The 21,329-nt window shown below is 41.5% G+C and overlaps 1 protein-coding gene and 1 long non-coding RNA gene across 4 annotated transcripts; one reads left to right on the top strand and one right to left on the bottom strand.

Annotated features, from left to right (window-relative positions):
• Positions 1-14,247: 14,247 nt before the first annotated feature.
• On the bottom strand, positions 14,248-19,044 carry IL6 (interleukin 6). Of its 3 annotated transcripts, XM_032759555.2 has the most exons (5): positions 18,963-19,044; positions 18,610-18,800; positions 17,437-17,550; positions 16,575-16,721; positions 14,248-14,840 (listed from the first exon to the last, which is right to left on the bottom strand). In XM_032759555.2, the coding sequence occupies exons 1-5, from the start codon at positions 18,979-18,981 to the stop codon at positions 14,673-14,675; spliced, it is 639 nt and encodes a 212-aa protein (XP_032615446.1). In that variant the 5' UTR covers positions 18,982-19,044; the 3' UTR covers positions 14,248-14,672. The 3 variants fall into 3 exon arrangements, with proteins under 3 accessions (XP_032615446.1, XP_032615466.1, XP_032615438.1); XM_032759575.2 differs by lacking the exon at positions 18,610-18,800 and having other exon boundaries at positions 14,571-14,840; positions 18,963-19,009; XM_032759547.2 differs by lacking the exon at positions 14,248-14,840 and having other exon boundaries at positions 16,551-16,721; positions 18,610-18,981.
• On the top strand, positions 18,624-20,855 carry LOC116813196 (uncharacterized). Its single transcript, XR_004370916.1, has 2 exons — positions 18,624-18,676; positions 19,542-20,855. It is a non-coding gene; the product is annotated as an uncharacterized LOC116813196 (long non-coding RNA).
• The last annotated feature ends 474 nt before the right edge of the window (positions 20,856-21,329 follow it).

The following is a 21,329-nucleotide window of genomic DNA, read 5'->3' on the forward strand; positions in this document are numbered from 1 at the left end:
GAGCAGTGGTTTGTAGTTCTCCTCGAAGAGGTCCTTCACATCCCTTGTAAGTTGGATTCCTAGGTATTTGATTCTCTTTGAAGCAATTGTGAATGGGAGTTCACTCATGATTTGGCTCTCTGTTTGTCTGTGATTGGTGTACAAGAATGCTTGTGATTTTTGTACATTGATTTTGTATCCTGAGACTTTGCTGAAGTTGCTAATCAGCTTAAGGAGATTTTGGGCTGAGATGATGGGGTTTTCTAGATATACAATCATGTCATCTGCAAACAGGGACAATTTGACTTCCTCTTTTCCTAATTGAATGCTCTTTATTTCCTTCTCCTGCCTGATTGTCAAATTAACCAAAACCTCATCTTTAGACCCAGGAAAAGGCACCAGTCAAAATAAACTGCTTTCATGTGACACTAGATCAGGCCTATATGGTAATACAAAGGCATAATATCCCTTTAATATTTTTGTCTCTATCTAAATTAATATATTTATTCTATGTCTTCATACTAGATAATTTAAATATTTAGCTACCTGTGAGTTTCCTTTCTCCTATCATTGTCAGAGCTAAGTAGTGCTTACGTCCTTTTTGTTTAAAATGTTGCTAATTTTATACCTAGTTTACAAAATTAGATAAAACAACAAAGATTCTACCTGCTATCTCCAAAATTTAAAAACATTTAGAATCCCAGTGGGCCTAATCTATTTTCATTGCTAATGCCGTGCTGCTAAAACTATGTAAACACCTTCCCTCTAGGCCCAGGGACTATTGCGGAATAGGTAGGTGTGTAAGATTATAAGGGCTGATTTTGAGTGATAAAATTAGTTTAGATTCTCCAAATCAAGGACTGGCACATAGATGCCTGAATGGCTGGAATTTTGCCTCCTGGGCCATTACATGGCCCCTTTCCATCCATTTCAACCATAAAGAATTTCCTGCTTCAGATATATATTAAATTTTTTTTTTAATCAGCCACCTTAGGACAGATTACTAAAAAGACCTCAAAATGCATGTGGTATAATAAAAGTCTCTAAATTCTTTAGCTTAAATAGTTTCAACAAAATGCTTTTTAAAATATGACTAATTAGGCCAGTTGCGGTGGCTCATGCCTGTAATCCTAGGATTTTGGGAGGCTGAGGCCAGTGGATCACCTGAGGCCAGGAGTTCAAGACCAGCCTGGTCAACAAGGTGAAACTTTGCCTCTACTAAAAATACAAAAATTAACCGGGTGTGGTGGCGCATGCCTGTGGTCTCAGCTACTCAGGAGATTGAAGCACGAGAATTACTTGAACCCAGGAGACAGAGGTTGTGGGGAGCCAAGATTGCCCCACTGCACTCCAGCCTGGGCAATAGAATGAGACTCTGACTCAGAACAAAACAACTATATATATATAAAATATATATATAAAACTAATTAAGCCAAGATTACAGTAGCTCAATTCATTAAATTTATAAATAAGTCAGTTTCATAACCTTGACTTTTGGCTTTTCTATTACTTAAGAGATTTTAAGGTTAATAGATACCTGCCCATCTCCATTCCCATTTTGTCTAGAACATTTAGTTGACTATAATTCTTTTTACTCTCAGTCCCTTGGCCATCGGGGTCCCACTGAGGTACATGATGGACCTGGGGCCGGTAGCCACGCCACCACACAGTACTGTGAGACAAAGTAAAAGTTTGACCAGTAATGTTGCCTCTGGCAAATCTTGGCCAGAAGGGGGAGAATATAAACTAAAAATAAAATTCTAGTCCCCCAACAGACAAAATAGACCCCCTTATTGGCCAAAGGGAATCCAAAGAAACCTGAAAAACTAGTTCAGGCCATGGCAGGAAGTAGGGGTGGTACATGCCTCATTATATCCTCCCCACTTTAGAGTTTAGACACAAGTGACCAGCCTTAACATTAAGATACAGATCATGACTGGTGCGGTGGCTCACACCTGTAATCCCAACACTTTGGGAGGCCAAAGCGGGAGGATTGCTTCAGCCTAGGAGTTCCAGATTAGCCTGGGCAACACAGTGAGATTCCATCTCTACAAAAAATATTTTAAAAATTAGCCAGGTGTTGCCAGGCATGGTGGCTCACGCCTGTAATCCCAGCATTTTGGGAGGCTGAGGTGGGCAGATCACAGAGTCAGGAGTTCGAGACCAGCCTCATCAACATGGTGAAACCCTGTCTCTACTAAAAATATAAAAATTAGCCAGGCGTGGTGGTGCACACCTGTAATCCCAGCTACTCACAAGGCTGAGGCAGGAGACTCACTTGAACCTGGGAGGTGGAGGTTACAGGGAGCTGAGATCGCACCATTGCACTCCAGCCTGGGTGACAGAGCAAGACTCCATCTCAAAAAAAAAAAAAGAAAATTAGCCCGGTGTGGTGGTGAGCAGCTGTGGTCCCAGCTGCTCAGAAGGCTGAGGTGGGAGGATTGCTTGAACATGGGAGATTAAGGATATGGTGAGCCATGATTGCACCACTGCACTCCAGCCTGTGCAATAGAGCAAGACTCCATCTCAAAAATAAATTTAAAAATTCTAAAATAAATAAGAAATAAAATACAGATCATAAGACTGACAAAACAAACCCTTTATAACAATAAAATACCAAGTTATAAACACAACCTAAGACCTTGCCGGGCAAAGATTAAGTCACATACTCCTACACTTTAAAAGTACACTATATTCTAACTGCCACAAGGTTTTTCTTTTTCACCAGCAGCCAAAAAAACACCAGTCTCTACATAAGCAGACTAACTGACCCTCAGCTCCTGTTCCACCAGCCATAGCTACAACTTTAATTAGACAAGAGACTGATTTCAGTAACTTTCTCTTGATAAAAAGACCACCAACCATGGACTAGTTCTGGACAGTTTACAGAAATTATACATGTGCATGGCTTTGTGACTTGAAAAGACCTTTTGATGTATATGACCTAATTAAAATACATTTAAATATTAAGTCTCCAACACAAAATAGACATGGACTATATGTTACATACATATTTGTTCAATATGCTTGTGTCAGGACCACCTTCATAAATATGCATAACTCCTCCTGTAGCCTATTAAATATGTATATTTAGCTAACTTGTCATCTCCCCACAGAAGCTCTGGATACAATTGACAGTGAAAAACATGCACTATAACTAAGAATAAATGCCGTATGTACATCCTCGGTAACTCTGAAAACGTATCCTCAGCATATAAGACATACACAGGAAAATTAATGCTATGTCTCATCCCACTATGCACTAAAATCAACGGCTTTCCTCGTGATTTAGATCAGGCTTCTGATAAAAAAAATTACTCATAATTTTAGCCATGATTCTAGAGATAGGTTTCTTCCTCCACTGTGAACTATATTGCTATTACACACTCACCATAACGTTCCAGTAATCTCTTCTGTAAGCCCAAGGACTCACAGATACTTTCCACTCAGGGTTCAACTCCAGGTTCCATTCCATGCCCCCACAACTACACCACTTTTCAGCAAAAAGTAGCCAAAATAAATACATTACTCATTTTCCATGAAAATAAAATAAAACTTAGGTTGGGGGTGGTGGCTCACGCCTGTAATCCCAGCACTTCGGGGGGCCAAGGTGGGTGGATCACTTGAGGCCAGGAGTTGAAAACTAGCCTGGCCAACAGAGCAAAACCCTGTCTCTACTAAAAACACAAAAATTAGCCAGGTGTGGTGGTGCGTGCCTGTAATCCTAGCTACTTGAGAGTGTGAGACACGAGAATTGCTTGAACCTGGGAAGCAGAGTTGCAATGAGCTGAGATTGTGCCACTGCACTCCATCCTGGGCAGCAAAGTGAAACTCTGTCTCTAAATAAATAAATAAATCTTAATAGAGGGGAGTTTATAACCAGGTACTTCAGTTTTAAAAATATATTTTAATCACCCACTTTTATTTATTTACTTATTTATTATTTTTAACTTTTTTTTTTTTTTTTTTTTTTTTGAGATGGAGTCTCGCTCTTTCACCCAGGCTGGAGTGCAGTGGCGCGATCTCGGCTCACTGCAGGCTCCGCCCCCCAGGGTTCACGCCATTCTCCTGCCTCAGCCTCCCGCGTAGCTGGGACTACAGGCGCCTGCCACCTCGCCCAGCTAATTTTTTGTATTTTTAGTAGAGACGGGGTTTCACCGTGTTAGCCAGGATGGTCTCGATCTCCTGACCTTGTGATCCGCCCGCCTCGGCCTCCCAAAGTGCTGGGATTACAGGCGTGAGCCACCGCGCCCGGCCTATTTTTAACTTTTGTGGGGTCCTAGTAGGTGTATATATTTCTGGGGAATATGAGATGTTTTGATACAGGCATGCAATGTGAAATTAGCACATCATGGAGAAGCATTTATCCATTGAGTTGCAAACGATCAGATTACACTTTTTAAGTTATTTTAAAATATACAATTATGTTATTATTACTATAGTCACCCTGTTGTGCTACCAAATAGTAATTCTTATTCATTCTTTCTAATTTTTTTGTACCCATTAACCATTCTTTTCTGCCCCCCATCCCCACAATACCCTTCCCAGCCTTCAATAACCATCCTTCTATTCTCTATGTTTATGAGTTCAATTGTTTTCATTTTTAGATCCCTCAAATAAGTGGGAACATGTGATGTTTGCCTTTTTGTGCCTGGTTTATTTCACTTAACAGTGATCTCCATTTCCATCCATGTTGCTGAAATGACTGGATCTCATTCTTTTTTTATGGTTGAATAGTACTCCATTGTGTATATGTTTCACATTTTCTTTATCCATTCATGTGTTGATGGACACTCAGGTTGCTTCCAAATCTTAGCTATTGTGGATAGTGCTGCAGCAAACATAGGAATGCAGGTATCTCTTTGATATACTGATTTCCTTTCTTTTGGGTATATATCCAGCAGTAGGATTGCTGGATCCTATGGTAGCTCTACCTTTAGCTGTTTGAGGAACTTCCAAACTGTTTGTTCTGCATAGTGGTTGTACTAATTTACATTCCCACCAACAGCATACAACAGTTCCCTTTTCTCTACATTCTCACCAGCATTTGTTACTGCCTGTCTTTTGGATATAAGCAGTTTGACTGGGGTGAGACAATTTCTCTGATGATCAGTGATGTTGAGCACCTTTTCATATGCCTGTTTGCCATTTGTATGCCTTCTTTTGAGAAATGTCTATTCAAATCTTTTGCCCATATTTTGATCGATTTATTAGATTTTTTTTTCCTACAGGGTTGTTTGAGCTCCTTGTATATTCTTGTTACTAATCCCTTGTCAGATGGGTAGTTGGCAAATATTTTCTCCCATTCTGTGGGTTGTCTCTTCACTTTGTTGATTGTATCCTTTGCCATGCAGAAGCCTTTTAACTTGACGTGATCCCATTTGTCCATTTTTGCTTCGGTTACCTATGCTGGTGGGGTATTGCTCAAGAAATCTTTGCCCAGACCAATATCCTGGAGTTTTCCTCCGATGTTTTCTTGTAGTAGTTTCATAGTTTGAGGTCTTAGATTTAAATGGTAAGTCCATTTTGATTTGTTTTTTTTTTTATATGGTGAGAGATAGGGGTCTAGTTCCATTCTTCTGCATATGGATGTCCAATTTTCCAAACACCACTTATTGAAGAGACTGTCTTTCCCCCAGTGTGTGTTCTTGGCACCTTTGTCAAAATTGAGTTCACTATAGGTGTGTGGGTTTGTTTCTGAGTTTTCTATTCTGTTCCATTGGTCTATGTGTCTGTTTTTATGCCAGTACCATGTTCTTTTGGTTACTACAGCTCTGTAGTATAATTTAAAGTCAGGTAATGTGATTCCTCCAGTTTTGTTCTTTTTACTTAGGAGAGGTTTGGCTATTCTAGGTCTTTCGTGGTTCTATATAAATTTTAGGATTTTTTTTCTATTCTACTTCTGTGAAGAATGTCATTGGTATTTTGATAAGGATTGCATTGAATCTGTAGATTGCTTTGGGTATTATGGATATTTTAACAATACTAATTTTTCCAGTCTATGAACATAGAATATTTTTCCATTTTTTGGTGTTCTCTTCAATTTCTTTCATCAGTATTTTATAATTTTCATTATAGAGATCTTTCACTTCTTTGGTTAAGTTAATTTCTAGGTATTTAATTTTATATGTGACTATCGTAAATGTGATTACTTTTTTAAATTTCTTTTTCACATTGTTCCCTGTTGGAATATAGAAATGATGCTAATTTTTGTATGTTGATTTTGTATCCTGCAAATTTACTGAATTTGTTTATTAGTTCTAATAGTTTTTTTGTGTGTAGAGTCTTTAAGTTTTACCATAGATAAGATCATATCTTCTGCAAACAAGGATAATCTAACTCTTTCCTTTCCAGGAATGCCCTTCATAACTTGGATGCCCTCCATAACTTTCTTTTGTCTGATTGCTCTAGCTAGGACTTTCAGAACTATGCTGAATAACAGTGGTGGCAGTGGGCATCCTTGTCAAGTTCCAGATCTCAGAGGAAATGCATTCTGTTTCTCCCCATTCAGTATGATATTAGCTGTGGGTCTGTCATATATGGCTTTTATTATGCTCAGGTATGTTTCTTCTATCCTCAGTTTTTTAAGAGTTTTTATCACGAAGGAATGTTGAATTTTATCAAATGCTTTTTCAGCATTAAGTGAAATGATCCTGTGGTTTTTATCCTTCATTCTGTTGATATGATGTATCATGTTGATTGATCTACATATGTTGGTCCATCCTTGCATCCCAGGGATAAATCCTGTTTGGTCATGAGGAATGACCTTTCTAATGTAGTGTTGAATTAGAATGCTAGTGTTTTTGCTAGTATTTTTTGAGGATTTTTGCATCAACATTCATCAGAGATATTGGCCTGTAGTTTTCTTTTTTTGATGTGTCTTTGCCTGATTTTGGTATTAGGGTAATACTGGCTTTGTAGAATGAATTTGAAAGTATTTCTTCCTCCTGTATTTTTTGGAATAGTATGAGTAGGATTGGTATTAGTTCTTTTCTAAATGTTTCATAGAATTCAGCAGTGAAGCCATTAGCTCTTTGGTTTTCTTTACTGGGTGACTTTTTATTACAGCTTCAATCTCATTACTTGTTATTAATCTGTTCCGGTTTTCAATTTATTACTGGTTCAACCTTGGTAGGTTGTATGTATCTCAGTATTTGTCCATTTCCTCTAGATTTTTCAATTTATTGGCTTATAGTTAGTCATAGTAGCCACTAATGATCCTTTGAATTTCTGCGTTATCGGTTGTAATGTCTCCTTTTTTATTTCTGATTTTATTTATTTGGATCTTCTCTCTTTTTCCTTAGTTTGGTTAAAGGTTTGTCAATTTTGTTTAACTTTAAAAAAAAAAAACTTTTTGTTTCATTGATCTTTTTTAAAATTTTAATTTCATTTATTTCTGTTCTGATCTTTATTTCTTTTGATATAAATTTTGGGTTTGGTTTGCTCTTGCTTTTTTAGTTCTTTAAGATACATCATTAAATTATTTATTTGAAGTTTTTCCTCTTTTGTGATGTAGGCACTTATAGCTATAAACTTCCCTCTTAGTACTGCTTTTGCTGTATCCCATGGGTTTGGGTATGTTGTGTTTCCATTATCACGAAATTTTTCAATTCCCTTCTTAATGTCTTCATTGACCCACTGGTCATTCAGGAGCATATTGTTTAATTTCTATGTGTTTGTATAGTTTCCAAAATTCCTATAGTTATTACTTTCTAGTTTTATTCCACTGTGGTCAGAAACATTGCTTGATATTATTTTAATTTTTAAAAAATATTTTAAGACTTGTTTTGTGACCTAACATACGGTCTATCCTTGAGAACGATCTATGTACTGAGGAAAATATATGTTTTCTGCAGCTCTTGGATGAAATGTTCTGTAAATATCTGTTAGATACATTTGGTCAATAGTGCAGATTAAATCTGATATTTCTTTATTGATTTTCTGTCTGGAAGATCTGGCCAATGCTGAAAGTGGGGTGTTGATGTTTCCAGCTATTATTGTATTAGGACCTATCTCTCTCTTTAGCTCTAATAATATTTCCTTTATATATCTGGGTGCTCCAGTGTTGGGTGCATATATATTTAAAATTATTATATCTTTTTGTCAAATATATCATTTTATCATTAATAGTGACCTTCTTTGTCTCTTCTTATAGCTTTTGTCTTGAAGTCTATTTTGTCTGATATAAGTATAACAACTCCTGCTTTTTTTTGTTTCCGTTGGCATGGAATATCTTTTTCCACTCCTTTATTTTCAGTCTATGTGTGTCTTTATAGGTGAAGTGTGTTTCTTGCAGGCAATGGATCAGTGGTTTTTTTTCATTCATTCAGCCAGTCTATGTCTTTAGATTGAAGAGTTTAGTTCATTTACATTCAATGTTATTATCGATAAGTAAAGACTTACTAGTGCCATTTTGTTATTTGTTTTCTGGTTGTTTTGTTGTCTTCTCTTCCTTCTTTCTTTCATTCCTGTCTGCCTCTAGTAAAGACAATTTTCTCTGGTGATATGACTTAGTTTCTTGCTTCTTATTTTTTGGGTATCAATTGTATGTTTTTTGGTTTGAGGTTACCATGAGGCTTGCAAATACTATCTTATAATCCATTATTTTAATGTGGTAACAACAACACTATTTGCATAAACAAACAAATAAGCAAAAAGAAAACTAATAAAAACTCTTAACTTTGTCCTCCAGCTTTTTAACTTTTTGTGGTTTCTATTTATATCTTATAGTACTATGTCTTGAAAAGTTGTACTTATTATTTTTGGTTGGTTCATCATTTAGTCTCTCTACTTAGGATAAGAGTGGTTTACATATAACAGTTACAGTGTTATCACATTCTGTGTTTTTCTATGCACTTACTATTACCAGTAAAGTTTTATACCTTCAGTTGATTATTTATTGCTCATTAATGTCCTTTTCTTTCTGACTGTAGTACTCCATTTAGCATTTCTTGTAGGACAGGTCTGTTATTTATGAAATCCCTCAGCTTTTGTTTGTCTGAAAAAGTCTATTTCTTCTATATGTTTGAAGGATATTTTTGCTGGATATACTATTCTAGGGTGAAAGTTTTTTGTTTTGTTTTGTTTTGTTTTGTTTTTCCAGCACTTTAAATATGTCATGCCACTCTCTCCTGGCCTGTAAGGTTTCCACAGAACAGTCTGCTGCTAGATGTATTGGAGTGTCATTGTGTGCTATTTACTTGTTTTTTCTTGCTGCTTTTAGGGTCCTTTCTTTATTCTTTACCTTTGGGAGTTTGATTATGAAATGCCTTGAGGTAGGCTTTTTTGGGGTTAAATCTGCTTGGTGTTCTATAATCTTCTTGTGCTTGGATATTAATATCTTTCTCTATGTTTGAGAAGTTCTCTGTTATTTCCCTTTGAATAAGCTTTCTACCCCATCTCTTTCTCTACCTCCTCTTTAAGTCTGATAACTCTTAAACTTACTCATTTGAGGCTGTTTTCTAGATCCCATAGTTGTGCTCCATAGTTTTTTATTCTTTTTCTTTTGTCTCCTCTGACTATGTATTTTCAAATAGCTTGTCTTCAAGTTCACTAATTCTTTCTTCTGCTTGATCAATTCTGCTATTAAAGGACTCTGATGCATTCTTCAGTATGCCAGTTGCATTTTTCAGCTCCATAACTTCTGCTTGATTTCTTAAAATTATTTCAATCTCTTTGCTAAGTTTATCTGACAAAATTCTGAATTCCTTCTCTGTGTATGTTGAATTCTTTGAGTTTCCTCAAATAGCTATTTTGAATTCTCTGTCTGAAAGGTCACATATCTCTGTTTCTCTAGGATTGGTTTCTGGTGACTTATTTAGTTCATTTAGTGAGGTCACGTTTTCCTGGATAGTGTTGATACTAGTATATGTCCTTCGATGTCTGGGCATTGAAGAGTTAGGTATTTATTGTAGTCTTCATTGTCTGGGATTATTTGTAGCTATCCTTGGGAAGGATTTCCAGGTATTTGAAAGGATTTGGGTGTTGTAATCTAAGCTGTTTCTTCTTTAGGGGGCACCTCCCACCCAGTAATGCTGTGGTTCTTGCAGATTCATAGAGGTACTGCCTTGATAGCCTTAGACGGGATCTGGGAGAATTCTCTGGATTACCAGGCAGAGCCTCTTGTTCTCTTCTTTTACTTTCTCCCAAACATACAGAATCTATCTTTCTGTTCTGAGCCACCTAAAGCTGGGGGTGAAGTGACACAAGCACCCCTGTGGCCACCACCACTATGACTGCACTGGGTCACACCTGAAGCCAGCACAGCACTGGGTCTTACCCAAGGCCTGCTGTAACCACTCTGTGGCTACTGCCTGTGTTTGCTGAAGGCCCTGGGGCACAACAATCAGCAGATGGCAAAGCCAGCCAGGCCTGTGTCCTTTCTTTCAGGGTGGTGAGGTCCCCAGGGTAGGTCCAGAAGTGCCATCTGGGAGTTAGGGACCAGAGTAAAAAACTTAGAAGTCTAACTTGTAGTCTAACTGTCTTATGACTGAGCAGACACTCAACCCACAAGATGCAGTCCTTCTCACTCTTCCCTCCCCTTTTCAAAAGCAGAGAACCCTCACCCTGTAGCTACTGCCCACCCTGCTCCCTCAGTGGCCTTGAGGAGTGCTACCAGACCACCATGGATGTTCCCTTAAGGCCCTAGGTCTCTTAAATCAGCTTGCGGTGAATGCTACCTGGCCTGAGGCTCACCCTTCAGGGCAATAGTCCTGTCTCTGGCCCAGGGCAGGTCCAGAAATGCCACTCATGAGTCAAAGCTTGGAATCAGGGACCCCAAGATCCCACTTGGTGCTCTACCCCCTTGTGGCGGTGTTGGTACCTAAGGTACAACAAGATACAGCCCTGTTTAATTTTCCCTCTGCTTTTCTCAAGCAGGAGTTTTGCCCCATAGCCACCATAGCTGGTAATGTGCTGAATCTCACCTGAAGCCGGCAAGTCTCAGAGGCTCACCCAAGGCCCTCAACGTAGTACCTGGGTATCGCTACTGGTTATTCAGGGCCCAAGGGCTTTTCAGTTAGCATGTGATGAATGCTGCCAGGACTGCGTCCTTTCATTCAAGGCAGTGGGTTCCCTTCTAGCCTAGGATGTGTCTAGAAATGTTGTCTTGGAGCTTGGGCCTGGAATAGGGGCCTTATGACTCTGACTAGTGCCCTATCCTGCTGTAGCTGAGCTGGTATCCAAGATGTAAGGCCAAGTCCTCCCCACTCTTCTGTCTTCTCTCCTCAAGCAGAAAGAAAAAGTCTCTTCTGAAGCTGCGACTTGTGCAGCCTAGGATTAGGAGAGGGGTCACCCCTCTCCTAATACTCCCTTGGCTGCCTCAGCTGGTATCTCTGTATGTCACATGTCCCCTCAGTACACTAGGTCTCCGGGCCTTGTTCAGTCCTAGGACTTGCCTAAGAGTTGCAGTCCTTATGGCCTAGACTGCCTTTCAAGTTTGGCCCTCGGTGGTGAGGTTTGTGGCCACTCAAGTTTGGACTGCTGGGATTGACAATTCCCCTCGGGCTAGGGCTGGTTTAAATGCTCCCTCTGTGAGTGGACATCAGCTGAGTTTAGTCTGGTTTTCCTTTCTCCTCTAACAGGACAGTACTGAGTTCAGTGCCCCACAATTGATGTGTTCTCCTTCTCCCAACACCCAGAGACATTCTCCGCACCACACCACTGCTGCTGCGGTTAGGGGAGGGGTAGCATCATGATTCAGGACTGTTTTTTAATTTCTTCAGTGCCTCTTTCAGTGATATGAAGTTAAAACCAGGTACTATGTGTGCTCACCTGAGTTTTGATTCTTATGAAGGTGTTTTTTTTGTTTTTTTTTTTTTCTGTGCAGGTAGTTGTTAACTTTGCATCCTTGCCAGGGGGACCATTGGTGGAGCTTTCTATTCTGCCATCTTTCTCTGCCTCTCACCCACTTTCTTTTTCTTCCTTTTCTTCCCTCTCACCTCTTCATTCCTTCCCTCTCTAGACACTCCCCTCTGGCAATGTATGCTTATCTAATTATACTCTTGCTTTAAAAATCCCAGAGGCTGATCTTTAATCAAACAAGGAAGGGAGCCCCCACTGCAGAATCCTCCTGGTTAGAAGGAATCATGAACAACGAATCCATCATCTAGCTGAAGTTAAGATGATGCCAAACAGACCTCCGGACAGGCGGTTACCTGAGATGGCCATCAGAACAAGACACACAGACCCTACACCACGCACCACTCCCACATATCTCCCATACCAAGTTTCTCTTTAAAAACTAGTGTGATCAATTTTAAAATTCAAGATGGTACTTTAAAATGCTAGCTCACCATCTTCTTGGTTTGCTGGCTTTCTGATGAACTGGCTTTTTCTCCCAGCAACCTTGTCTCTCATGTCTGGCTTTCGAGTGGTGAGCAGCCAAACCAGGCTTCACTCACATGATCCGTGCCTCTAGTACGGGTTCTCAGCACAGCCCACATTTCTTTTTGGAAACCTCATCACACTTACATTCTTTATTTAATGTCTATTTTCCCTTCCATAGTGTACTGCACAAGAGGGTGGGGACCATGTCTACCCTTTCACCTCTTTCTCAGGAGCTTTCCCTGACTTATCTATGATACTCAACCCATTTTTGTTTGAAGAATGAAAGCATCAGTTGACCGCAATTTCTCTTTGTTCTTTGGCTTGACCCTAGTTTTGGGAAGCCCACTTATGATGCGTGGTTTCTAGAAATCAGAGCGTGTGGCTCTTTTCTGGCTCAGCTCCTCTCGGTTTTTGACCTCTGTGGACTTTCCCTTACCCAGAAGAACTCCTCCCCTGGAGGAAGAAGTCTGTAGCGGGTAGAGTGGGGAAAAACTTTATAAGGAGACAGAACTTTTATATTGCAGGGGTTAGAAAGGGGAAATCTGCACCAAATTCCCAGTGTCGTATTGAGATGGATAAGCGAGGCCATGTTAAGTTGTCCAGATTGCCCGTCTCACTACCGCTCTAGGTGGGGGAGGGGAGAGGGCAGATGAAGATTATTGCCGGTGGCAAAGGAAATGGAGGTAGGTGTACATGCACTGGCTATTCATTGCCTTCTCTGGAAGTCCTTTGAGTGTTTCTTTCTAATTCTTGCTATCTTTCCTGAAGATGAAGATACATAAACACACAGAATTAGTGATTTCCCCTAACACTATATGCCTACAAGAATTGAGGTGTCTTCTTATCTTTCTTGTCTTTGATCATCTATATATTTTTTTTGTTCAAAAAATATTTACTGGGGCCTTCATTGGTCAGGTTTGGGGCCATGGGCACAGGATGCAAAGATTAATATAGGAAAGAATCTTTTTTTTAAAAAAAATATTTTATTATTATTATTATTATTATTTTTTGAGACAGAATCTCCCTCTGTTGCCCAGGATGGAGTGCAGCCTGAGGTGAAAGGGTAGACGTGATCCCTGCCGTCTTGTGCAGTACACTATGCAGTACACTACCTCCCGGGCTCAAGCGATTATCATGTCTCAGCTTCCTGAGTAGCTGGGATTATAGGTGTGCCACCACGCCCAGCTAATTTTTGTATTTTTAGTAGAGATGGGGTTTTGCCCTGTTGGCCAGGCTGGTCTCCTGACCTCAAGTGATCCTCCCGCCTCAGCCTCCCAAAGTGCTGGGATTATAGGCGTGAGCCACTGCGCCCGGCTCATCTTTTCTTCCCCCCTGAAATTAGTTTTAGGTCATGAAAGGAGTCTGCTTTATTGAGGCATCCACATGCTGGCTGAGAAGAAAAAAACCATTGATTTTAAGGTGTGGTACAATGTGGTAGATGCTTTGACAGGTAGATAGGTGCAGTGCTTTAGGAACCCAGAAGAGGGAGGCAGAACTTCTGTTATTATTTGGAAGCTTGTACATTGTTATGCTTTATACAGTGGTTGTATAGTCCCAAAGACTTTGATTGTATGTTTATAGATATTCCCTATATTAACATGTTTTGGGATTTTCTACATCATCCCTCAGTTCCTGGGAGGCAGTGGGACCTACAGGTTAAGAGTAGGGGACCTGTAGGTAGGTAGACTTGGATTTCAAATCTGGGTCCCTGCCTGACCTTCCAGCTGGGTGACTTAGATAAATCACTTAGTCTTCCACAACCAGAAAGGAGTGTGCAAGTGCTGGGGTTAAATGATGTGATGGATGCAACACATTTAATGACGCCTGGCATGTAGTAGGTGCATATATATATAGATTGATTATAGCTTTTTTTTGGTGGTGGTGGTGGCAGTGACAAGAAACTTGTTTATATTAAGCTTCACGTAACACACACAGAGTTGCTGAATTTTTTTAAATGTGATTTATTGGTATAAAAATCATTTATACATTATATAAATACAATATAAATATTTCTTTAAAAATATGTATAAGTTAGCCATTTATTTGAGGTAAGCCTACACTTTCCAAGAAATGATCTGGCTCTGAAACAAAGGATATTCAAACTGCATAACCACTTTCCATTATTATTTCAAAACTAATACATAAAATATTTCAAGTGGTACTTCATAAAAATATAAATATCACTTACATAAATTAACTCAGCTTCACATATTTAAATATTAATAAATTAAAAATAATTAAAATAGTGTCCTAGCGCTCATACTTTTAGTTCTCCATAGAGAACAACATAAGTTCTGTGCCCAGTGGACAGGTTTCTGACCAGAAGAAGGAATGCCCATGAACAACAACAATCTGAGGTGCCCATGCTACATCTGCCGAAGAGCCCTCAGGCTGTACTGCAGGAACTCCTTAAAGCTGCGCAGGATGAGATGAGTCGTCATGTCCTGCAGCCACTGGTTCTGTGCCTGCAGCTTCGTCAGCAGGCTGGCATTTGTGGTTGGGTCAGGGGTGGTTATTGCATCTAGATTCTTTGCCTGAAGGAAAATGAAAGTAAAAAGGATTGTTTAAATGTTGAATGAATCCTTTGCAGGGAGGGATGCTCTGGGCTATGGGATGATGTTCAAATGTGAAATGTGCGGTGAATGAGATTAACTGGGGTGCCTGCTCTGAGTAGGACCCTTCCATAGCAACAAACTTCTTCTTCTTTTTTTTTTTTTTTTTTTTTTTTTTGAGACAGGGTCTCGCTCTGTCACCCAGGCTGGAGTGCAGTGGTGCACAGCAACCTCCGCCTCCTGGGTTCAAGCGATTCATGTGCCTCAGCCTCCTGAGTAGCTGGGTTACAGGTGTGCGCCACCATGCCTGGCTAACTTTTTTGTATTTTTAAGTAGAGATGGGGTTTTACCATGTTGACCAGGCTGGTCTTAAACTCCTGGCCTCAAGTGATCCACCCGCCTCAGCCTCCCAAAGTGCTGGGATTATATCAGCACTGTGCCTGGCTCACAGCAACCAACTTCTAATCATCCCTTTGCTGTTCTGTCTCCCATTAGACCACAAGCATCCTGAGGGAAGCACCACTATCTTTTTCTTTGTTTGGTTTCGGTTTTTTGTAGAGATGGGGTCTCACTATGTTATCCAGGCTGGTCTTGGACTCCTGGCCTTAGGAGTTCAAGGAGTTCTCACCTTAGGCTCCCAAAGTTTGGGGAATACAGGCATGAGCCACCAACCCTGACCAGCATCACTATCTTATTTGTTTGTATTCTGTCATATGAAATAATGCCTGGCACATAGTTAATATTTAGTATATGAATGAAGAGCCCATACTTAAAGGGATTTTAATACGGGTTCTTCAGTGGCCTCTAAATCTAACACTTTTCTCCAGTTTCCCTCTCACCATCCCTTTAGGATCTGTTGAAAGACCACTGATCCGTGGTGTAAAGAGGACTGGGAAACACCTTTCCATAGACCCACCATATGGGATAAGTAACTTGTGGAAGGCCTTAAACCTCCAAGTGTGGTCCTGGAATTCTGCAGCATCACCAGGGATATAAGCCTGCTAGAAATATGACCCTCAAACCCACCCAAGGCCTGCCAAGTCAGACTCCACACCACAACAAGATGCCCAGGGAATTCCCATGCACATTAACATATGAGAAACCCTGGCTTAAGTAGAAATGGCAGAGGCGGGATCAGCACGAAGGGTTTCATTCTAGGCCCCTTCTTATTGAGCTTTGGCTCCTCCACATGCTAGCCAGCAAGTCTTTACTCCCTGCTGTTTGAATAGCCAGCTACTGGTGGCCAAAGCCCTTGGTACCTCTTTCCAGCCTTTCTCTGAACTAACTCTCTGGTAAGAGGTAGGAAAAAGAATTGAAACAACCACAATGAGAAGAATGTCACTCGGCAATAACTAAAATCTTAAAATCATTTTGTGCTCCTTGGTCTTTGTTTCTGTGGATCACTGGCTGGAGTTGGATGTACTTTTTTCTGCCCCCCCTTTTGTTTTTAAATCTCTTGCACTATTAAAAATTGATGTTAAAATCCACCTCAGTTAATATAGTTTAAAATACAGTTATTGATGTCCTTTGCAGAAGAGAGCCAACCAAACAAAGAAAAAAAATTTAACAAAAACAATCAGAAACTATTTCTCAGACCCTTTTGTTTACATGTAGCCTTCTCTTTTGGAAGTGGCATTGCATCCCTGAGTTGTCCAGGACACTGTCTTTGAGCCTGTCTTCCCCCACACCAAGTTAAGGGAATGAGGACACACTCACCTTTTTCTGCAGGAACTGGATCAGGACTTTTGTACTCATCTGCACAGCTCTGGCTTGTTCCTCACTACTCTCCAACCTGTTCTGGAGGTACTCTAGGTATACCTCAAACTCTAAAAGACCAGTGATGATTTTCACCAGGCAAGTCTCCTAAGAGGAAAGATGGTGGGAAAATTGGTTATTGCCAGGAGATACAATCAATTTGAAAAGTTAAAATTGCCACAGTTCGACATCTTTTCCCTCTGCCCCTCTAGAGAACTTCAAGTACCTCTTAGGCAGCATGTTTTGGGACATTGGACAGCACCATTTTAAATAACTGGACAATCAGAGGCCCCATGTAATTAGTTTTATCCAAAGCCCAATAGATGCTAGAATGTGGCAGTGGGGATCCTTCTCTGATTCTCCCCCTTGATTTTCTTCCTGCACTCTTGCCCTTGTCAATGCTGGGCTGGAACCTCCTTTTATAAAATAATCAGAAGTCAGTGCAGGTTATCTCACTGTGGAGAATGAGCTGGGTAGGGTGGGAGGGCAGACCTGGACCCTGCCAGGGGCAGCCAGAGAGGGAAAAGGCCCTGAGACTACCTTACCCAGGATGAACTAATTAAACCTGTGGGAGTGTTAAACATTTGACAGTTGTTAAAATCTCACCACAGTGGGACTATCTCTGGCCATACCTGTCCAAGAATAAACTACCTTTAAAAAAGCTTGAAGTTGGCTTCCTCATGAAATTTACATAACATTCTAAAGAATGTTTTTTTTTATTTTTTTTTATTGCTGCCTGGATCTATATGTATACAGGCACTGCATGCAAGAGGGAGAAGTTTTGCCTAAGAAATAGTGACAAGTGAGTGCGACAAGTTGGTACCTCATTGAATCCAGATTGGAAGCATCCATCTTTTGCAGCCATCTTTGGAAGGTTCAGGTTGTTTTCTACCAGTGCCTCTTTGCTGCTTTCACACATGTTACTCCTGTTACATGTCTGGGAAAGAATACCAGAATTGTTATCACCTAAGTGCCCCTAAAACAAACACCACTAGAGGGCCTTTTCATTGTTCAACCACAGCCAGGAAAGTTTCTAAGAAAAATGAAGCTACAACTCATTGGCATCCTGGCAAGCAAATTCCAGTGGAGTGGGGGGCACACTTGGGTTCAGTTCCAAGCTCACCTGTGACTTCAGGTGTGTTACTTAATCCTGAGTCTCAGTTTCCTTATATCCAAAAACCTTCCTTGCAAATTTGTTTTGAAGATTAGACACAATATTTATTTAAAGTGCCTGGCACACAGTAGATACTTAATAACAGCAATTTTGACAATAATTAGGTGAATATAATTCAAGCCATAGAATTTTCCAGCTGGAAGGACCTATGAGATCACCTAGTCCACCCCCAATTTTACCGATGGAGTCCAGAGGTGGTAGGGAATTTACCCAAGATCACAAGGCTGGTTTGGCAGAACCAGAATTCGAGTGTGGGCTCCCAGTCTTCTCTCCTGTGTTCTTTTCTTTCTACCAAACAGGACCAAAATACCTTGCATTGAAAGTGGGGAGATGATTTAATCTACTTATGGTTTGCCACTTTGGTGGGCTCTGAGGTATGAATCTTAGCCGGAATGGCTTTGAGGAATCCTAACCATTGAGTTTACATAACCAAAAAGTACTGCAACTGCTCTGAGAAGCTGAACATGCCTTTCAGGTGGCACTTTTCTAGTCCTTCCAAAGCCCAAGGGACAAAAAGGAGCTTCACAGACCTTATTTTTTGGTAAGGGAAAAGGAAGCCCTGAAAAGCAATAACCCTCAGCTCATGCCAAGGGTGGGCATGGATTTCAGACCCATTCTGCATTTTCCAGAAAGGAAAGGAACCTCCTGAGACCAGCAAAGCATAAATACAGAAGTCAGTCTAGTCGGCCCCGTTGGCCTCCAATCTACAGTGCTCTAGAACCCAGCAAAGACCTCCTAAGGCAGGCAGCCCCCCGCCACACGCAGGGGCAAGGGGAACGCATGCGCACCGGGCCCTTCAACCCCATCGCCAAGCCTACCCACCTCCTTTCTCAGGGCTGAGATGCCGTCGAGGATGTACCGAATTTGTTTGTCAATTCGTTCTGAAGAGGTGAGTGGCTGTCTGTGTGGGGCGGCTACATCTTTGGAATCTTCTCCTGGGGGTACTGGGGCAGGGAAGGCAGCAGGCAACACCAGGAGCAGCCCCAGGGAGAAGGCAACTGGACCGAAGGCGCCTGTGCCGGAGGGGAGCGAGCGCAGGGGTGAGCTGACAGCACAGCTGGGAGCCTGCCTCTGCTGCTGGCCGCCCGCCAGCCCTCCCTGGGCCACACACCCCTCCCTCACACAGGGCTCGACCGCCGCTGGCGGTTCCAGGGCTAGGGATTTCCTGCACTTACTTGTGGAGACGGAGTTCATAGCTGGGTTCCTGGAGGGCAGATAGAACTTCTCTTTCCTTCCTGGTGGGTTCGAGGGCAGAATGAGCTTCAGACATCTCCAGTCTTGTATTTATTGGGGGTTGAGACTCTAATTTTGAGACTCATGGGAAAATCCCACATTTGATAAATCTTTGTTGGAGGGTGAGGGTGGGGCCAGAGCGGGTGGGGCTGATTGGAAACCTTATTAAGATTGTGCAATGTGACGTCCTTTAGCATCGCAAGACACAACTAGGGGGAAAAGTGCAGCTTAGGTCGTCACTGAGGCTAGCGCTAAGAAGCAGAATCACTCTTCCTTTACTTTCTTTTTTTCTCTTATTAGTGACTCAGCACTTTGGCATGTCTTGACAAAGAGTAAAGCTGAAGTCATGCACGAAGTTTTACAAAGAGAAAAAAATAAGCTAAAGCTATGTTTTTTGGAAAAAAAAAAAAAAAAACAACTTCAGTGACCAGATTAACAGGCTATAATTTAGCATTCCAGTTAATTTGTATTTGTAAAAACCGAAGATGTCCTGAACTGAGTTTCCTCTGACGCCATCGCAGCCCCCCAGCCTGGGGTTATGAAGAAGGTAATAACTATCAGCATCTGAGTTCTTCTGTGTTCTGGCTCTCCCTGTGAGCAGCTGTTGTAGAACTGCCTGGCCACCCTCAAATTTCGTGCAGTTACTTCAAGGCGTCTCCAGGTGGAGTGTGTGACTCCTTTTTGCCACCGCGTGGCTTCTGCCACTTTTCTCTTCACCTGCTTCAACCCACTTAGAGGAGGTTGGCTGCTGCCCTGCCCTATCCCAAGTGACCCCTTGGGAATCCTCCCAGTGAGGACTTTGCTGTCTGTGCCAGAGGCTTGCCTTGTGCTGCCAGTGCTCTCCCCATTGCCACTGAGTCTCTTCACCATTGTTTCACTGGGGCACCTGCATGGGCCCCGGGTCTCCTGGAGCCCTGAAATTACTGAAGCCCACTTGGTTCAGGGCAGAAAGGGGGAGAATACTACTCACCTCTTTGTTGGGGATGTCAAAGGACAACCTTGTGGCATCTTCTAGAGCTTGTGTTTATAGCTCCCTCTCCCTGTAAAGCTTGATTTGAAATCAAAAGAAGCTGGAAGGAAACTACGGATGCAGGCATGGCTCTAGGCTCCGAATCTGCTTCCCCGTCGGCACCCAAGGATTTCTTATTGGGTCAAGCTTGTTCAGAAGCCCTCTTCCCTCAGGATGGTGTCTCCTGCAGGAGGATCCTTGGTCTCATGCAAATGGGCTCCAGACTAGGCTGTCCCTCCAGTCTCCAGAGACCCAGGCAGCTCTGAGACGGCTTCAGGCTGAAACCAGACCCTTGCACAACACAAAACACTTATTTACCAAACATGGTGTTACCTTCACAATCGGTTTCTTTGCTTTGCTAAGAAGAGATCTCTTCAAGATCGATAAAACAGTGACCTCTGTTGGGCATTTACTTAAGTTTTGTTTCGTGCATAACATTTCAGGACCCGCCTGTTGGGGAAAGTGAGGTCATCCATTCTTCACCGATTGTCTAAACAGAGAGACAGTGGTCCTCTGCCGCGGTGGGATTTTTTGGTGTGAAAATGAAAATGGGGAAGGATGGCTGGATGGTTTCATTTTTAGTGCTCTCCTGTCTTAAGCAACGTAGACACTCCTGAACCAAGTTCTCTTTCCTGCATGAAACGAAGCCACTGCTCCCAGCTCCGCTGCCGTGCACTGTGATCCGTCTGTGTAATGTGAGATTGCTTTTACTCAAATATATATTTTTTAGAAAATACAATTCAATAAATTTCAAGTACTTGAACTGAGTGACACAATACAACACACAGATTTATCTTTTCAATAAGAAGTGTTTTTTAAATAGGAAGTTCGTGTTCATGATAAAATGTTCAAATAGGACATCAGGGCATGCAGGGAAAAGTGTCTCCTTCCTCTCCTGGCTCCTTTTCCCAGAGGTAGCACCTAATCGCCTGTATTTTCAACCAAACTCTCTGTTATCCTAGCCTGGGAAAGGTTTTCTCGTCTTCCCAGCTGTTTGATCCTGGCTGTTACATCAAGGATCTGTGCCCTTGTTTGTTCACCTATAAAACGGGGGTAATAATAGTTCTTCCTTTCTAGGGCTGTTGTGAAAATGGAACACGATGCAGTGTAAAAAATTCCTGGTGCACAGTAATCCCACAATACATGCTAGCTCTTTGAACATTCCTTGGCTCAGTCTCAGCCTTGGAGAACTCTTCCAGCTCGGCTATATCAGTTCACCTGGTGTCTTGCCTATGAAGGAATTATGAATGAGCCAGGCCTCTGTGCCAGCAATCAGTTGGTCTCCCAATCATTTTTCCTC

This window comes from Hylobates moloch, unplaced genomic scaffold, assembly GCF_009828535.3.
Source record: "Hylobates moloch isolate HMO894 unplaced genomic scaffold, HMol_V3 SCAFFOLD_1, whole genome shotgun sequence".
In the NCBI taxonomy this organism is placed as follows: Eukaryota; Metazoa; Chordata; class Mammalia; order Primates; family Hylobatidae; genus Hylobates; species Hylobates moloch.